This window comes from Oncorhynchus mykiss, chromosome 5 (assembly GCF_057628025.1).
Source record: "Oncorhynchus mykiss isolate SJ-2025 chromosome 5, ASM5762802v1, whole genome shotgun sequence".
Classification (NCBI taxonomy): Eukaryota; Metazoa; Chordata; class Actinopteri; order Salmoniformes; family Salmonidae; genus Oncorhynchus; species Oncorhynchus mykiss.
This window is the reverse complement of record NC_143026.1, coordinates 40,962,157-40,980,566: the sequence shown is the minus strand read 5'-3', so window position 1 is coordinate 40,980,566 and position 18,410 is coordinate 40,962,157. Positions and strand designations below refer to the sequence as shown.

The 18,410-nt window shown below is 40.2% G+C and overlaps 1 protein-coding gene across 3 annotated transcripts in view; it reads right to left on the bottom strand.

The window, feature by feature from the left end:
- Positions 1-22: 22 nt before the first annotated feature.
- Positions 23-18,410, bottom strand: part of ppp3ccb (protein phosphatase 3, catalytic subunit, gamma isozyme, b) — a 28,717-nt gene continuing 10,329 nt past the window's right edge. Inside the window, exons 10-13 of one of the 3 annotated variants that reach the window (XM_021602865.3) lie at positions 8,301-8,385; positions 6,909-7,006; positions 5,044-5,070; positions 23-1,597 (exon numbers count right to left, since the gene is read on the bottom strand). In XM_021602865.3, coding sequence (XP_021458540.1) covers positions 1,431-1,597; positions 5,044-5,070; positions 6,909-7,006; positions 8,301-8,385 — 377 coding nt within the window. In that variant the 3' untranslated portion in view covers positions 23-1,430. The remainder of the gene's footprint in view (positions 1,598-5,043; positions 5,071-6,908; positions 7,007-8,300; positions 8,386-18,410) is intronic. The other 2 variants (XM_021602866.3, XM_021602867.3) reach the window with 2 other exon arrangements.

Sequence of the window (18,410 nt, the reverse complement as noted above, 5' to 3'; positions counted from 1 at the left end):
ACTTGTTTTCAACAAATTCTACAAGTTAACAAAATTGTTCCTTTTCAGTTTTTATTGAATGGAGTGATACATCTACAGAAATCAGAGGCCTCGCAGTACAAGTACTTGACAAAAAAAAAACATATATTTTTTTTATTCAGCTATTAAGAAAAACCTTGATTAAACAATCTCTGTACATTCTGTGAGATATGTTGAGGAGCTGGAACAGAAGTCAGAAACAAAATGAGGCCCCGGCCCCCCTCTCCCACCCCCTTACATACAGTACACCTCCACAACACCATTCTCTATTAACGCCCCCCTCCCCCACAACCAAAAACCCACACTCCAAACAGCCACTCGTCTCGCCGACTCACCTCCACTTAGTCATCATCCACCTACTCCCATCCTCTCCACACACAAACTTTTCACTCATACATCTTGCTCTCTCTCTCACACACACAATCTTCAACTCCTCCACTGGTAACCAACTGACATCTTCGCAAAGAGACAACTCTCATCTTTACTTCACCCCCCCCCCCCCCCCCGGCTGATCTAGGTATAACGCCTAATTCTACTTTTCGTAAAAATAAAAAAAATAATAAAAACAAAGTCAAAATCACATTGAGAGAAGGGAACATTTATAATGTACATATATAATATAAATGTCAATACTCTGTCACACTATCATTGGCATAAGAAAGGATGGATTTAATGCAATGGAGGTTCCAATCGATTATTATTTTTTACTCAAGTGCTCTTGCTTGCTCTTTTTGGGTGGGACACAAACAGACACGGCAAATGTACTTTAAACTTTATCTTAGGCACCATAGCGTAGGTACTTCATATTTTAGGTACCATAGCCGAGATACTTTATATCTTAGATGAGTAAAGACCTTTATATGAGTTACAGCACAGGTCTTCCTTTGCCAAGCACACAAAGTAGTAACAGATAAAAATGTGTTCTGAATATTATCCCAAATATCAACTCAAAATTACAAAATGGATTTGCCTTTTATTTAATACGGCAGTGAAGCCCCAGCCTAGGGCCAGTCTACATAGAAATGTACATTGTATATTGAATCGTTATGTATCATTTATAGAAATGTACACTGTAGATTTAATCATCATGTGTCATTTGTTCAGATTCACTTTTAAACTGATGACATTAGATTCATTCTAGATGAAATAAATAAACATGATGTTGGACTGATTCTCTGGAGGCCAAGTAAGAAAGACCCATCCTACTGCCCCTCACAGAGAGAAGAGAGGGAGAGAAGGAGAGGAAGAGAGGGAGAAAAGAGAGGAGAGAAAGAAGAGGAGACGAAGAGGAGAAGAAGAGGGAAGGGGTGACAGTGAAAAAAGAGAGGACAGAAGAGAGGGAGAAAGGCACAAGAGAAAAAGGGAGAAGAGGGAAAAACAGAGGGAGAGAGTGAGGGAGGTGGGCCAGGTGTCTAGGCCTGTGTGTTGGTCCCGTTCTTGTCGGGTGGGGCGCTGGCTGTAAGGTTGTTGGAAGGGGGAGGAGCATCTTGGCGGGGGGGCATCCTCTCATTGACCCTGTCCAGACCTCGGGCCTCCTCAAAGGACTGGATCTTATGCTGCGGGTTGAACCCTTGGATGGCTGGAGGAGAGATGTAGAGTTTAGCATCAGTGCAGGAACCCAACACACACCACAGTTGCAGGGTATAAAGAGGGTAAGGGGGATACAACTCTAGGTTGGGATGATGCTGGGTAAGGGAGGTATATGGGTAAAGAGAAAGGATAAGGTACTAGGTAGTGGTCATAAGTATAGTCTAATATGGTAATGTTAGGTTGCTAATACATGATAAACTAGTATAGTTTAATATGGTAATTTAGTCACTAATACATGGTAAACTAGTATAGTCTAATATGGTAATTTAGTCACTAATACATGGTAAACTAGTATAGTCTAATATGGTAATGTTTACCATGTATTAGCAACTAAAGTAGTATAGTCTAATATGGTAATATTTAGTCGCTAATACATGGTAAAGTAGTAGAGTCTAACATAGTAATGTTTAGTCACTAATACATGGTAAACTAGTCTAATATGGCCATGTTTAGTTGCTAATACATGGTAAAGTAGTATAGTCTAATATGGTAATGTTAGGTTGCTAATACATGATAAACTAGTATAGTGTAATATGGTAATTTAGTCACTAATACATGGTAAACTAGTCTAATATGGTCATGTTTAGTTGCTAATACATGGTAAAGTAGTATAGTCTAATATGGTAATGTTTAGTCGCCAAAACATGGCAAACTAGTCTAACGTGATAATGTTTAGTCGCTAATACATGGTAAACTAGTATAGTCTAATAGGGTAATGTTTAGTCACTAATACACGTTAAACTAGTATAGTCTAATATGGTAATGTTTAGTCGCTAATACATGTTAAACTAGTATAGTCTAATATGGTAATGTTTAGTCGCTAATACATGGTAAAGTAGTATAGTCTAATATGGTAATGTTAGGTTGCTAATACATGATAAACTAGTATAGTGTAATATGGTAATTTAGTCACTAATACATGGTAAACTAGTCTAATATGGTCATGTTTAGTTGCTAATACATGGTAAAGTAGTATAGTCTAATATGGTAATGTTTAGTCGCCAAAACATGGCAAACTAGTCTAACGTGATAATGTTTAGTCGCTAATACATGGTAAACTAGTATAGTCTAATAGGGTAATGTTTAGTCACTAATACACGTTAAACTAGTATAGTCTAATATGGTAATGTTTAGTCGCTAATACATGTTAAACTAGTATAGTCTAATATGGTAATGTTTAGTCGCTAATACATGTTAAACTAGTATAGTCTAATATGGTAATGTTTAGTCGCTAATACATGTTAAACTAGTATAGTCTAATAGGGTAATGTTTAGTCGCTAATACATGTTAAACTAGTATAGTCTAATATGGTAATGTTTAGTCGCTAATACATGGTAAACTAGTTTAATATGGTAATGTTTAGTCACTAATATATGGTAAAGTAGTTTAATATGGTAATGTTTAGTCGCTAATACATGGTAAAGTAGTCTGATATTTTATTCAAATGGCACTCGCCAATCTGAGCTCTTTGTTGCAGGTGCATGGTAACATGAGAAAAAAGAAGAAACCTGCACACTGCTCTTGCTAGTATCACTGTGATACTAGAAAGAGCAGTGTGTGGGTTTCTTCTTTTTTTCTCAGACGAGAGAGGTTTTGTTGTTAGACTTGGTGGTTAGAGGTAAGACACTTACTTCAAGAACATCAAGGCAGCATGGGCAAACAAACGAGAGAGATTGAGACCAGGTGGAAGAGAAAAAGAGGGAGTGCAGGGGAGAGAACGAGGGAGTGGAGGGTAGAGAAGGAAGGAGTGGAGGGGAGCAAACTGGCATAAACAGTCTGATACTTTAAGGTCAATAGCCTGATATTTTGTGTTGCTAGTTAAGCTAACAAAAAAAAAATAGAAACACTGTTTACATGGTGGTTATGTAGATCAATACTGACTAATGGGCAACATTTTGTCCACAAAACTGCACTTAACCCTGTTAAAAAAATACCTTAAACCCCCTAAGGTTGATGTCCCCGCCCCCGGGGAAATCAAATTAGCATAATAAATAAGCTAGAGACGTTAAATGTTTTTTTTTTTTTTTAATCGATGCAACTCAATCCACCGCATCTACCCATGTCGCACTTCCGCATCTGAGGTGAAAGTGTTTGTCAGACCATGAGACATCCCGAAAATTGGTCTTCTCAAAAAATCCTCTGTAGCGTCCGAATGGGCCTACAAACTATTATGGAAAGATGAGACTCTCACAATGGCGTTCTCCATTTTGCTCTACAACCTCCACAAGTGTCAGACTCGGCTGAAGTTGGTACAGCTGATCTGCCAACTTCTGTCTGTAAGATCCGAACCGTTTGGTCGACAAACTAATACGACCCCTCTGTGCAAAGATGACTCTCACAAACATGTACATGTAGGTTGTTTTGCCCGGGGATACCCACTGGCCTCACAAGATTCGTCTGTAGGTCCCCGGTACCAGTTGACAAAAATGAATGGAAGTACAGTATATATAGAGACTATTTAATGCCAAAAATATGGGGTTAAATTCATGTAAACATAAAAAAACAAAAAAAAAAACACTTCCTGATCTTTCTAATATCGCTCCGATATAGGAGAGACACTTCAAAACAAACTTGATCTTTTTTTTGGAACTATCTGTTATTCAATGTTTTTGTATAGGCCAATAGCAGTAAGGCCCAAAATAATAATTAATAAAAAAACGTTTTACATATTTTTGGGGGTTACTTCAAGGGGTCTTGTTGGGGAATAATCAGAATTAGTTGATAACATAGGTAAGATGTTTTATATTCATCATATGTTTGTAAGTTACTTCTCATCAGAATGTTATTTTTATATAATACTGTGGCGGGGTTGCAGTATCTGTTCTATGTCAAGACTAAGTTACTTGGGCCGGACAGAGGGGAGAGGTCAAGCGTGTATCTCTCGGCTCCACAATGTCTGTGTGCCAGTCAGTGTGTCTCTGTGATCTTGTCAAGATAGGATTGATTTGATACATGGCTGTTGATATGGAGGATTTGTTTATGGTTCTGAGTTTGAGAAAATAACATAGTTTAGGAGACAAAGCTGAATGATAAATTATGCCTATGCTGTCTCACTATGTGTGTCTTTGCTATAAAGGATCTCAGTTGAAATGAGTAATGGACTCAGAGAATTCATTGATAGACACTGAATTGATCTGAGAGTCACAGGGTTGTGATAGAGCTCATATAATTAAAGAAAGATGGACTTTGTGATAACCAACTCTGACTTGTGTGTGGTTTGCTCTCATGATTTGGTAAATAGAGGACATTTCCACAACAGTCTTAAAATTTCAAATCACATAACCAATTCCATATATCTTAGTAGAACCCCCCCTTAGTCTCTGATGGGTTGAAGGTAGAGTTGGTAATATGTACATAAACAACAATAAGCTCAAACTTTGAGGAGGGGAGAGAGAGAAAGAGAGAGAGAAAGAGATGACAAATGACTTGCGTACCTCGTGCCTCTTCTGCCTCTACGGTAGCTGTGTAAGCGTGAGTAGTAGAGCCATGCCCAAAACATACAGAGAGAGAGTGTTAACATTACCAACAGAACCAGATCAGTGAGTAATCAATGCCTTCAGAGTGTTAAACATCATATATAGTCAGTGAATTATGTTTTCAATGCATTCAGTGTTAAACATAATCTATAGTGAGTTACACTACATGGTCAAAAGTATGTGGACACACCTCCAAATGAGTAGATTCGGCTATTTCAGCCACACCCCTTGCTGACAGGTGTATAAATTCGAGCACACAGCTATGCAATCCCCATAGACAAACATTGGCAGGAGAATGGCCCGTACTGAAGAGCTTAGTGACTTTCAACATGGCACCGTCATAGGATGCCACCTTTCCAACAAGTCAGTTTGTCAAATTTGTGCCCTGGTCAACTGTAAGTGCTGTTATTGTGAAGTGGAAACGTCTAGGAGCAACAACGGCTCAGACACAAAGTGGTAGGTGACACAAACACACAGAACGGGACCACCGAGTGCTGAAGCGTGTAAAAATGGTCTTGTCCTCGGTTGAAACACACTACCAAGTTCCAAACGGCCTCTGGAAGCAACATCAGCACAACAACTGTTCGCCGGAAGCTTCATGAAATGGGTTCCTTGGCCGAGCAGCTGCACACAAGCCTAAGATCACCATGCACAATGCCAAGTATCGGCTGGAGTGGTGTAAACCTTGCCGCCATTGGACTCTTGAGCAGTGAAACACATTTTCTGGAGTGATGAATCACGCTTCACCATCTGGAAGTCCGATGGACGAATCTGGATTTAGCGGATGCCAGGAGAACGCTACCTGCCCCAATACATAGTGCCAACTGTAAAGGTTGGTGGAGGAGGAATAAGCTAGGCCCCTTCCAGTGACAGGAAATCTCAACGCTACAGCATATGACATTCTATACGATTCAGTGCTTCCAACTTTGTGGAAGGCCCTTTCCTGTTAAGCGTGACAATGCCCCCGGGCACAAAGCGAGGTCCATACAGAAATGGTTTGTCGAGATCGGTGTGGAAGAACTTGACTGGGCTGCACAGAGCCCCGACCTCAACCCCATCAAACACATTTTTTGATGATTTGGAACACCAACAGCGAGCCAACCCTAATCGCCCAATCAGTGTCCGACCTCACTAACGCTTGTGGCTGAATGGAAGAAAGTCCCCACAACAATGTTCCAACATCTAGTGGAAAGCCTTTCAGAAGAGTGGAGGCTGTTATAACAGCAAAAGGGGAACAACTCCATATTAATGCCCATGATTATGGAATGAGATGTTCGATGAGCAGGTGTCCACATACTGGCCATGCAGTGTATGTTATCAATGCATTTAGAGAGTGTTAAACATCTATAGTCAGTGACTTGTTATCAATCCAGTCAGTCAGTCAATGATCATTCAACCACATCCCCAACCTCCCCCTGCCCTCTCCCCTCTCAACCCCGACACAGGAGTACTAGGATTTACAGTGACAGTCACACATACACCCAGTCACAGTGGTTAGTGCAGAAGGAGTGCAGGAATGTTTTTGGTTTAAGAGCTTGATCGAGGTTTAAATATATTTTTGTCGGTTAAAGGAGAATGTGGATTAGGGATTGCTGTGTGTGAGTGAGAGGTAGTGTGCGTTCTGGGAGAGAGAGGGAGAGAGTGATTTAGTAGTGTGGGTGTATGAGTGTGTGAGTCAGAGAGAACGAGAGAGGGGGGGGGGTGATGAAGATTTTGTCTGTTGGTGGGTTTGAGTGCAGGCAAAAGAGAAAGCATGATGCCATAGTAATTCAGGTTAGAGTGTAGGTGTATGTTTGTGTGTAGGTTTAGGTGTGTATACGTACCGCTCTCCAGGGTCTGCCGTCCTCCAGACAGAACTCCTACAGGCAAGGCCCCAGTCGGGGTCAGCCCCTTCAGCTGTAACACACTCTCATTCTCCTCTCTGTCAACACACACAAATTCCATTTTCAAATTCAAAAGCATGGTTGTTACAAGGGAGGCACCGTAGAAAGATTGGATTGAAAGCTGAACCTAACCAAGGCCAGATATAATCTGTATGCAGGTCTTTCATCAATACTGTCTGTAATGGTGTGCCCCAGGGCTCTGTACTTGGTTCTCTCGTATTCACTATTTATATAAATAATTAAGGCAAAAATGTGCAACTTCACTTTTATGCTGATGATACTGTTATTTATTGTTGTGCCTCGTCTCTCACAAAAGCTTTCCAGAACTTGCAAACTGCTTTTTATACGGTTCAACATATCTTGTGTCAATTGAAGCTCATCCTCAATACTGACAAAACTAAACTAAACTAATGGTGTTTTCTAAAGCAAGAAATAAATCTCAGAACCTTTCACCCATTACTACATGTCAGGGCAAGGAGATTGAGACTGTAACCTCATATAAATATCTTGGAATTTTAATTGATGACGGCCTCTTTTAAAATTGAAGCTGTGATTTTAGGAATAAGGCCTGTTTTTCTTTTGAAGCCAGGGGGCTAGTATCAGCTACATTCATGTCTTTACTAGACTATGGGGATATTTTATATATGAATGCTACCGCTCAGTGTTTGAGATCAATTGACACCCTTTACCATGGCACTTTGAGATTTATTTTAAACTGAAAACCCCTTATGCACCACTGCACCAGGGTTGGCTGGCCTTCTCTAGTCACTCGTAGGCTGTCACTGGTATACTTTTATTTACAAAGCCATTTTGGGTTTACTACCATTTTATTTGGCTATTTTTATTGTTCAGAAATGTGGTGGGTACTCTCTTTGTTCGCAGGACTTTATCCTGCTAACTGTTCCAAATGTCCGAACTGAATTTAGTAAAATGGCTTTTATGTACTCTGCGCCATCGTCTTGGAACGCCTTAGAAAATACTTTTAAACTGGAAGAACTTGTCCCGATTGGTATTTTTAAATCACTGATGAATGATCTTGAGACTGATTCCCTGACCTGTCACCGTTTTTTTAATTTGCTGTTTTATGATTTTGTTATACTCTTGTGAATTCTATGGTTTTTACTAGATTACTTGTAGTGTTTCGTGTTGTCTGTCTGTAATTGTGTAATGACTTGGTGCTGCCTATCTTGGCCCGGAAGCTCTTGAAAAAGAGATTTCAAATCTCAATGAGCCCTTCCTGGTTAAATAAAAGGTAAAAATAAAATTTTAAAAACCTTTATAGAGGTTGATTACGTCATCAATAAAACCATACAGAGACAAACACACACTTACCGGAGTACAGAAAAGACGCGGGCCATCTTCCCGATCGCTCGGATCTTATTCCTGATCACCTCCTTCCTCACAGCAGAAGTTCCAGCTGAGAGAGAGACAGAGAGCGGAATGGGGAGAGAGAGAGGGGGGGGGGAGGTAAGGGACTGGTGAAACTAAAACTACCCATCATAGTCACGCACATCACGACACACACTGGCAGTGTTCAAGAGCATCAAAACTCATGGGTAAATTGTGATCTATAAATATTATTGAGTAGTTATTTATGATGCTAGATCAGCAGATCAGTCCGTCTCGACTCTCCTTTAAAGTCGAACATGCGTGCACCCGCACAAACACAGCTCAGCTGATACTCAGCTGGCATGTGGCATCAATAGAAGCTTTGATAAGGTATTGTGCAACAACAGATATTTAAGACTGAATAGTGTGATTTGGCCACGCTTTTTATTTATTTATTTATTTTACCTTCATTTAACTAGGCAAGTCAGTTAAGAACAAATTTTTATTTTCAATGATGGCCTAGGAACAGTGGGTTAACTGCCTGTTCAGGGGCAGAACGACACCTGTCAGCTTGGGGATTTGAACTTGCAACCTTCCAGTTACTAGTCCAACGCTCTAACCACTAGGCTACCCTGCCGCCCCAGGTTGTGGTTTTGACTTGGATTCCATTTTTATGTTTTGTCACTGGCCTACACACAATACCCCATAATGTCAAGGTAGAATTGTTTTTCAAAATTGCTAAAATGTCTTGAGTCAATAAGTATTCAACCCCTTTGTTGTGGCAAGCCTAAATAAGTTCAGGAATCACAAAATGTGATTAACAAGATATGTAATATGTTACATGGACTCACTCTGTGTGCAATAATAGTGTTGAACATGATTTTTGAATTACTACCTCATCTCTGTACCCCACACATAGAATTATCTGTAAGGTTCCTCAATCGAGCAGTGAATTTCAAACACAGATTCAACCGCAAAGACCAGGGAGGTTTGCCAATGCCTTGCAAAGAAGGGCACCTATTCGTAGATGGGTAAAAATAAGAAAAAGTAGACAGTGAATATCACTTTGAGCATGGTGAAGTTATTACACTTTGGATCAATACACCTACAGTTGAAGTTGGAAGTTTACATACACTTAGGTTGGAGTCATTAAAACTCGTTTTTCAACCACTCCACAAATTTCTTGTTAACAAACTATAGTTTTCGCAAGTCGGTTAGGACATTTACTTTGTGCATGACAATAATTTTTCCAACAATTGTTTCCAGACAGATTATTTCACTTATAATTCACTGTATCACAATTCCAGTGGGTCAGAAGTTTACATACATCAAGTTGACTGTGACTTTAAACAGCTTGGAAAAATCAAGAAAACTATGTCATGGCTTTAGAAGCATCTGATAGGCTAATTGGAAATCATTTGAGTCAATTGGCGGTGTACCTGTGGCTGTACCTTCAAACTCAGTGCCTCTTTGCTTGACATCATGGGAAAATCAGAAGAAATCAGCCAAGAATCAGCCAAAATTTAGACCTCCACAAGTCTGGTTCATCCTTGGGAGCAATTTACAAATGCCTGAAGGTACCACGTTCATCTGTACAAACAATAGTACGCAAGTATAAACACCATGGACCACGCAGCCGTCATATTGCTCAGGAAGGAGACAGGTTCTGTTTCCTAGAGATTAATGTACTTTGGTGTGAAAAGTGCAAATCAATCCCAGAACAACAGCAAAAGGACCTTGTGAAGATGCTGGAGGAAACAGGTACAAAAGTAACTATATCCACAGTAAAACGAGTCCTATATCGACATAACCTGAAAGGCCGCTCAGCAAGGAAGAAGCCACTGCTCCAAAACTGCCATCAAAAAGCCAGACTACGGTTTGCAACTGCATATGGGCACAAAGATCGTACTTCTTGGAGAAATGTCCTCTGGTCTGATGAAACAAATATAGAACTACTTGGCCATAATGACCATCGTTTGTTTGGAGAAAAAAGGGGGAGGCTTGCAAGCCGAAGAACACCATCCCAACCGTGAAGCACAGGGGTGGCAGCATCATGTTGTGGGGGTCCCCAGGAGGGACTGGTTCACTTCACAAAATAGATGGCTTCATCAGGAAGGAAAATTATGTGGATATATTGAAGCAACATCTCAAGACATCAGTCAGGAAGTTAAAGCTTGGTCGCAAAAGGGTCTTCCAAATGGACAATGACACCAAGCATACATCCAAATTTGTTGCAAAATGGCTTAAGGACAACACAGTCAAGGTATTGGAGTGGCCATCACAAAGCCCTGGCCTCAATCCTATAGAAAATTTGTGGGCAGAACTGAAAAAGCGTGTGCGAGCAAGGAGGCCTAAAAACCTGACTCAGTTACACCAGCTCTGTCAGTAGGAATGGGCCAACATTTACCCAACTTATAGAGGGAAGCTTGTGGAAGTCTACCCAAAACGTTTGACCCAAGTTAAGCAATTTAAAAAGGCAATGGTACCAAATACTAATTCAATGCGTTAACTTCTGACCCACTGGGAATGTGATGAAAGAAATAAAAGCTGAAATAAATAATTCTCAACTATTATTCTGACATTTCACATTCTTAAAATAGCGTGGTGATCCAAACTGACCTAAGACAGGGAATTTTTACAAGGAGTAAATGTCAGGAATGGTCAAAAACGGAGCTTAAATGTATTTAGCTAAGGTGTATGTAAACTTCCGACTTCAACTGTAGTTACTACAAAGATACAGGCGTCCTTCCTAACTCTGTTGCCGGAGAGGAATTCAAATCCCGGAGGGATTTCACCATGAGGCCAATAGTGAATTAAAACAGTTTACTGGCTGTGATAGGAGAAAACAGAGGATGTAGTTACTCCACAACACTAACCTAATTGACAGTCAAAAAAAGGAAAGGAAAGCTTGCAACATCGTTTACAACAAGGCACTAAAGTAATACTGCAAAAAATGTGTCAAAGCATTAGACTTTTTTGTCCTGAATACAAAGTGTAATTTTTGCAGCAAATCCAAAACACATTACGGAGTACCACGCTCCATATATTCAAGCATAGTGGTGGCTGCATCATGTTGGGTATGCTTGTAATCGTTAAGGACTGGGGAGTTTTTGAGGATAAAAAAATAATAATAATAACACAATGTAGCTAAGCACAGATTCAGCTGGCATTACACACTTGGCTAAAATAACACTATAGTTCTGTTGTCATAACTTTCATAGATGGTGTCCAGGGCACAGCTGGGGGCTGAGGGGGGTCTATAACAAGTGGCAACAGTGAGAGACTTATTTCTGGAAAGGTAGATACAAAAGACTTATTTCTGGAAAGGTAGACACAAAAGTAGAAGCTCGAACTGTTTGGGCACAGACCTGGATAGCATGACAGAACTCTGCAGGCTCTCTCTGCAGTAGATTGCAACTCCACCCCCTTTGGCAGTTCTATCTTGGCGTAAAATGTTGTGGTTGGAGATGGACATTTCTGAATTTTTGGTGGCCTTCCTAAGCCAGGGCTCAGACATGGCTACGACATCAGGGTTGGCGGAGTGTGTTAAAGCAGTGAATAATAGAAACTTAGGGAGGAGGCTTCTGATGTTAACATGCATGAAACCAAGGCTTTTACGGTTACAGAAGTCAACAAATGATAGCGCCTGGGGAATAGGAGTGGAACTGGGGGCTACATGCCTGGGTTAACCTCTACATCACCAGAGGAACAGAGGAGGAGTAAGATAAGGGTACAGCTAAAGGCTATAAGAACTGGTCGTCTAGTGCGTTGGGACAGAATAAAAGGAGCAGATTTCTGGGCGTGGCAGCATAGATTCAGGGCATAATGTACAGACAATGGTATGGAAGGATGTGAGTACAGTGGAGGTAAACCTAGGCGTTGAGTGACGATGAGAGAGGTTTTATCTCTGGAGGCACCAGTTAAGCCAGATGAGGTCATTGTTGATGACAACAATGCTGTTTTCACTTTGCAACTTAGTATAAATCCAGTAGCGTTCCATAATTCACTAGTAGTTTGTGTCTGTTACATCTGCAAACAGCTAGTTTGTCTTTTCTTAGCAAGTTGGGCCTAAATCGTTTTAGCTGGCTGGCGGGCTGGCTAGCTAATAAATGTACTGAGTCAGAGCAAACATAATTAGCTATACAGACTGATAATACCAGTGATATAGACCTAAATCAGCATGTTGTTTGTGCAACAGTACCTTCTAAATCAAAGAGGAATATGCAAAGAATTAATATGTTAGCTACATGAACTAGCTAAGAGAAAACATTAAATGTAGCCAAAGATTATAGCATCCCCGAGGAAACACTTCTCAACACTTTGGATCCTACCCTGCCACAATAACTCCTCCCTTGCATTTTAATTCGTTATCATGTCGAACACTGTATAAAAGTGCACACGATTATATTCTACCTATATAATTAGATGAATCATTCTATTTCCATGATTACAACAGGTCACCCAAGTGTTTTCCTCTAAATCACAAGTCAAATTGCAATTGCAACATTTGCTGAAAAATATGGCCTTGATTGTTTGCCCATATCGTGCATCCCTTCGTGGCAGTATGGAAATGTAATTTACCAATGGTCCCTAGGCTATTTAAAAACATAAAATACAGGCAAATCGTAATGTCTTTGTTGTTGAAATGCCTCAATATGATATTTTGGCCATATCGCCCAGCCCTAACCCTGTCCATGCATTTAAAGGCTGCTTCGAGAAAATGATTTATCAGTGACCCAAGCCCAGCTCAGATAATCCCTACCCTTGAGTCGCCGAGTTGTCGTAATGCTGCTGCAAATGTACATTGTCCCAGGGGCGTTGGCAGTCATAATGTAAGTAACCTCATTTCTGTCCCTCTAACTCCCCTGAATGCCCCTCCCAATCCTACATCTTTTGTATGCAGTAATCATGGGCCTATGAACCTGAGTTACACTGCTAGCACTGAGCCGGTTTGCCTTAGAAGGAAGTCCACTGTGTGCAGCTCTCCCTGCATCATCAGCTCAAACATAAATATCACTGTCATGTCTACCTCTAATAAGCTTGTCAAGTAAAGCAATAAAAAAGAAACACCAAAAAGTGCTAAAAAGAACTTGCGAGTAACCGATAACATTCATATACTGACTATCTCTGAAAGTCACTTAGATAATGTCTTTTGATGATACAGCGGTAGCAATACATGGCTTCAACATCTTCGGAAGAGACAGGAATGCCAAATGGTGGAGGTGTTGCCGTGTATGTTCACAGTCATATTCCTGTAAAGCTTAGAGAGGAAATGCTGTTGATGTAATATGGCTACAGATGATTCATTTGCCTCCCCTAAAGCCCATTCTCGTGGGAAGCTGCTATAGACCACCAAGTGCACACAGTCAGTATCTGGATAATGCGTGAAATGTTTGATAATGTATGTGATATCAACAGCGGTATATTTTCTGGGTGACCTACATATTGACTGGCTTTCATCAAGCTGCCCACTCAAGAAAAAGCTTCAAACTGTAACCAATGCCTGCAACATGGTTCAGTCAACCTACCAGGGTAGTTACAAACAGCACAGGAATGAAATCCTAAACATGTATTGATCATATCTTTACCAATGCTGCAGAAATCTGCTCTAAAGCAGTATCCAAATCCAACAGGATGTAGTGATCATATTATAGCAGCCATACCCAGGAAAACCAAAGTTCCAAAGGCTGGGCCTAATATAGTGTGTATAAGATACAAGACGTTTTACAAGATGTTTTCTAGTGATTCCTATGTTGAAAATGTGGTGTGTCATTTTATTTAACGTTTATTTAACTAGGCAAGTCAGTCTTATTTACAATGACGGCCTACACTGGCCAAGCCAGGATGACGCTGGGCCAATTGTGCGCAGCCCTATGGGACTCCCAATCACGGCCGATTGTGATGCAGCCTGGATAATGAGGAGCAACCAGACGCTGCACTTCACACAATTATGAAATTGCTTATTCCAGTTACTAAATAAGCATGCACCTATTAAGAGAATTAATGTAAAAACATTTGAATCAGTGTGGATTGATGTGGAATTTAAAAATTGTAGGGTTGAGATGGATGAGGCAAAGGGAATGACAAATAGATCTGGCTGCACAGCCGATTGGCAAACACACTGTACATTGAGAAATCATGTGACAAAACCGAACAGAAAGAAGAAGAAACTGTACTATGAAACAAAGATAAATTATATAAAGAATGATAGTAAAAAAAAAAGCTGTGGAGCACCTTCAATTAAATTTTGGCCAAAAAGGCAAACTCTGCTCCATCATTCATTGAATCATTCATCACAAAACCCACTAATATTGCAAACTACTTTCATTATTTTTTCATTGGCAAGGTTAGGAAACTTAGGCATGACATGCCAATAACATATTCTGAACCTACACATCCATGCATAACTGACCAAAGTATGAAAGATAAGCATTGTAATTTTTAATTCCGTAAAGTAAGTGTGGAAGAGGTGAAAAAAATAACAAGCAAGGTCTGACAACTCAGATAGAAAATGACTGAGGATGATAGCGGACGATATTGCCACCCCTATTTAGCATTTCACTTTAAGGTCACCTGTTGCATTCAGAGCATATGACAAAAAATTTGATACAATTTTAGTTGCAATCTCTTCAATCTAAGCCTACTGGAATGTGTGTGCCTACAGGCCTGGAGGGAAGCAGGTAAGGGCATTCAACACTTATATAAGTGACTGATGATTGGCTGAGAGAAATTGATAATAAAAAGACTGTGGGAGCTGTTTTGTTAGACTTTAGTGCAGCTTTTGACATTATCGATCATAATCTGCTGCTGGAAAAACTTGTGTTTTTGGCTTTACATCCCCTGCTTTATTGTGAATTGTCTAACAGACCACAGAGGGTGTTCTTTAATGGAAGCCTCTCCAACATAATCCAGGTAGAGTCAGGCATTCCCCTGGGCAGCTGTCTATGCCTCTTACTTTTTTCAATCTTTACTAATGACCTGCCACTGGCTCTGAGTAAAGCATGTGTGTCTATGTATCCTAATGACTCAACACTAGACACATTAGCTACCACAGCAAGTGAAACCCCTGCAACACTTATAGATGCAGTCAGTTTCAGAATGGGTGGTAAAAAATAAGTCCTAAATATTTCAAAACAAGAAGCATTGTATTTGGGACAAATCATTCGGGACAAATCATTCACTTGCAATGAATAATGTGGAAATTGAGCAAGCTGAGGAGACTAAACTGCTTGGAATAACCCTGGAATGTAAACTCATGATCAAAATACATTGATGCAACAGTAGTTAAGATGGGGAGAGGTCTTCCCACAATAAAGCACTGCTCTGCCTTCCTAACAACGCTATCTACAAGGCAGGTCTTACAGGCCCTAGTTTTGTCGCACCTGGATTAATGTCCAGTTGTGTGGTCAGGTGCCACAAAGAGGGATTTAGGAAAATTACAACTGGCCAAGGGGAGCAGGGCTGGCCCTTAAATGTACACAGAGAGCTAACATTAATGATATGCACGTCAATCTCTCTTGGCTCAAAGTAGAGGAGAGATTGACTTCATCATTACTTGTATTTGAGAGAGGTATTGACATGTTGAATTCACCAAGCTGTCTATTTAAACTACTAGCATGGCCACCCATGCATACACCACAAGACATGCTACCAGAGGCGCACAGTACTACATAGAGCCATGACTAAATGGAACTCTATTCCACATCAAATAACTCATGCAAGCAGTAAAATTTGATAAATAAAAAAAAACAGATAAAAATACACCTTACGGAACAGCAGGGACTGTGAAGACACACGCACACGTGGATTTTGTGTTGTAGATATGAGGTAGTAGAGGAGTGGCCTGAGGGCTTACACTTAATGTGTTGTGAAATATGTTGCGTCATGTATTGTAATGTTTTAAAAATTGTATATGACTGCCTTAATATTGCTGTACCCCAGGACTAGTAGCTGCTGCCTTGGCTAATGCAAATCCATAATAAATACAAATACTGAAACCCTGTTTCAGTCTGCTTTCCACCAGACACTGGGAGATAAATGAACCTTTCAGCAGGACTACAACCTAAAACACAAGGCCAAATCTACACTGGAGTTGCTTACCAAGAAGAAAGTGAATGGAGAAAGTGAGTGGCCAAGTTACAGTTTTGACTTATATCTACTTGGAAAAACAGTTGAAGTCAGAAGTTTACATACACCTCAGCGAAATACATTTCAACTCAGTTTTTCACAATTCCTGACATTTAATCCTAGTAAAAATTCCATGTCTTAGGTCAGTTAGGATCGCCACTTTATTTTAAGAATGTGAAATGTCAGAATAATAGTAGAGAGAATGATTTATTTCAGGTTTGAATTCTTTCATCACATTCCCAGTGGGTCAGAAGTTTACATACACTCAATTAGTATTTGGTAGCATTGCCTTTAAATTGTTTAACGTTTTGGGTAGCATTCCACAAGCTTCCCTCAATAAGTTGGGTGAATTTTGGCCCATTCCTACTGACAGAGCTGGTGTAACTGAGTCAGGTTTGTAGGCCTCCTTGCTTGCACACGCTTTTTCAGTTCTGCCCAAAACTTTTCTGTAGGGTTGAGGTCAGGGCTTTGTGATGGCCACTCCAATACCTTGACTTTGTTGTCCTTAAGCCATTTTGCCACAACTTTGGAAGTATGCTTGGGGTCATTATCCATTTGGAAGACCCATTTGCGACCAAGCTTTAACTTCCTGACTGATGTCTTGAGATGTTCCTTCAATATAACCACGTAATTGTCCTCCCTCATGACACCATCTATTTTGTGAAGTGCACCAGTCCCTCCTGCAGCAAAGCACCCCCACAACATGATGCTGCCACCCCCGTGCTTCACGGTTGGGATGGTATTCTTCGGCTTGCAAGCCTCCACCTTTTTCCTACAAACATAACAATGGTCATTATGGCCAAAAGTTATATTTTTGGTTCATCAGACCAGAGGACATTTCTCCAAAAGGTACGATCTTTGTCCGCATGTGCAGTTACAAACCGTAGTCTGGCTTTTTTATGGTGGTTTTGGAGCAATGGCTTCTTCCTCGCTGAGCGGCCATTCAGGTTGTGTCGATATAGGACTCGTTTTACTGTGGATATACGTAGATACTTTTGTACCGGTTTCCTCCAGCATCGTCACAAGGTCCTTTGCTGTTGTTCTGGGATTGATTTGCACAGTATGGGCGTCTCCTTCCTGAGCGGTATGACGGCTGCGTGGTCCCATGGTGTTTATACTTGCATACTATTGTTTGTACAGATGAACGTGGTACCTTCAGGCGTTTGGAAATTGCTCCCAAGGATGAACCAGACTCGTGGAGGTCTACAATTTAGTTTCTGAGGTCTTGGCTGATTTCTTTTGATTTTCTCATGATGTCAAGCAAAGAGGCACTGAGTTTGAAGGTATGCCTTGAAATACATCCACAGGTACACCTCCAATTGACTCAAATGATGTCAATTAGCCTATCAGAAGCTTCTAAAGTCATGACATAATTTTCTGGAATTTTCCAAGCTGTTTAAAGGCACAGTCAACTTAGTGTATTGTATACTTCTGACCTACTCGAATTGTGATACAATGAATTATAAGTGAAATAATCTAAATAATTACTTGTGTCATGCACAAAGTAAATGTCCTAACCGACTTGCCAAAACTATAGTTTGTTAACAAGAAATTTGTGGAGTGGTTGAAAAACGACTTTCAAATGACTCCAACCTAAGTGTACGTAAATTTCCGACTTCAACTGTATGTGACGATTGTGTAAAATGGGTGAGATTTTTTTTTTTTTTTATGAAAAAAAAAAAAATTGAATTCAGACTATCAAACAACAAAATGTGAAATAAGTCAAGGGGTATGAATACTTTCTGAAGGCACTATATCTCCGGGGCTAGTTTGTGTTTGTCAAAAGATTACACAATGTAAATGAGTCCATATTTTCATGCTGGCACACCTTTTAGTTATCATTAAATGTTTTCAAAATGTGTACATGATTTTCAAAAAAATAGTGGTTTGAGGTTTATAAATCATAATTTACCGATGGTCCCTAGGCTAAATTTACCACAGGCATTACGATACGGTGGCGTGCAGCTGCACTCCGGATTGATAATT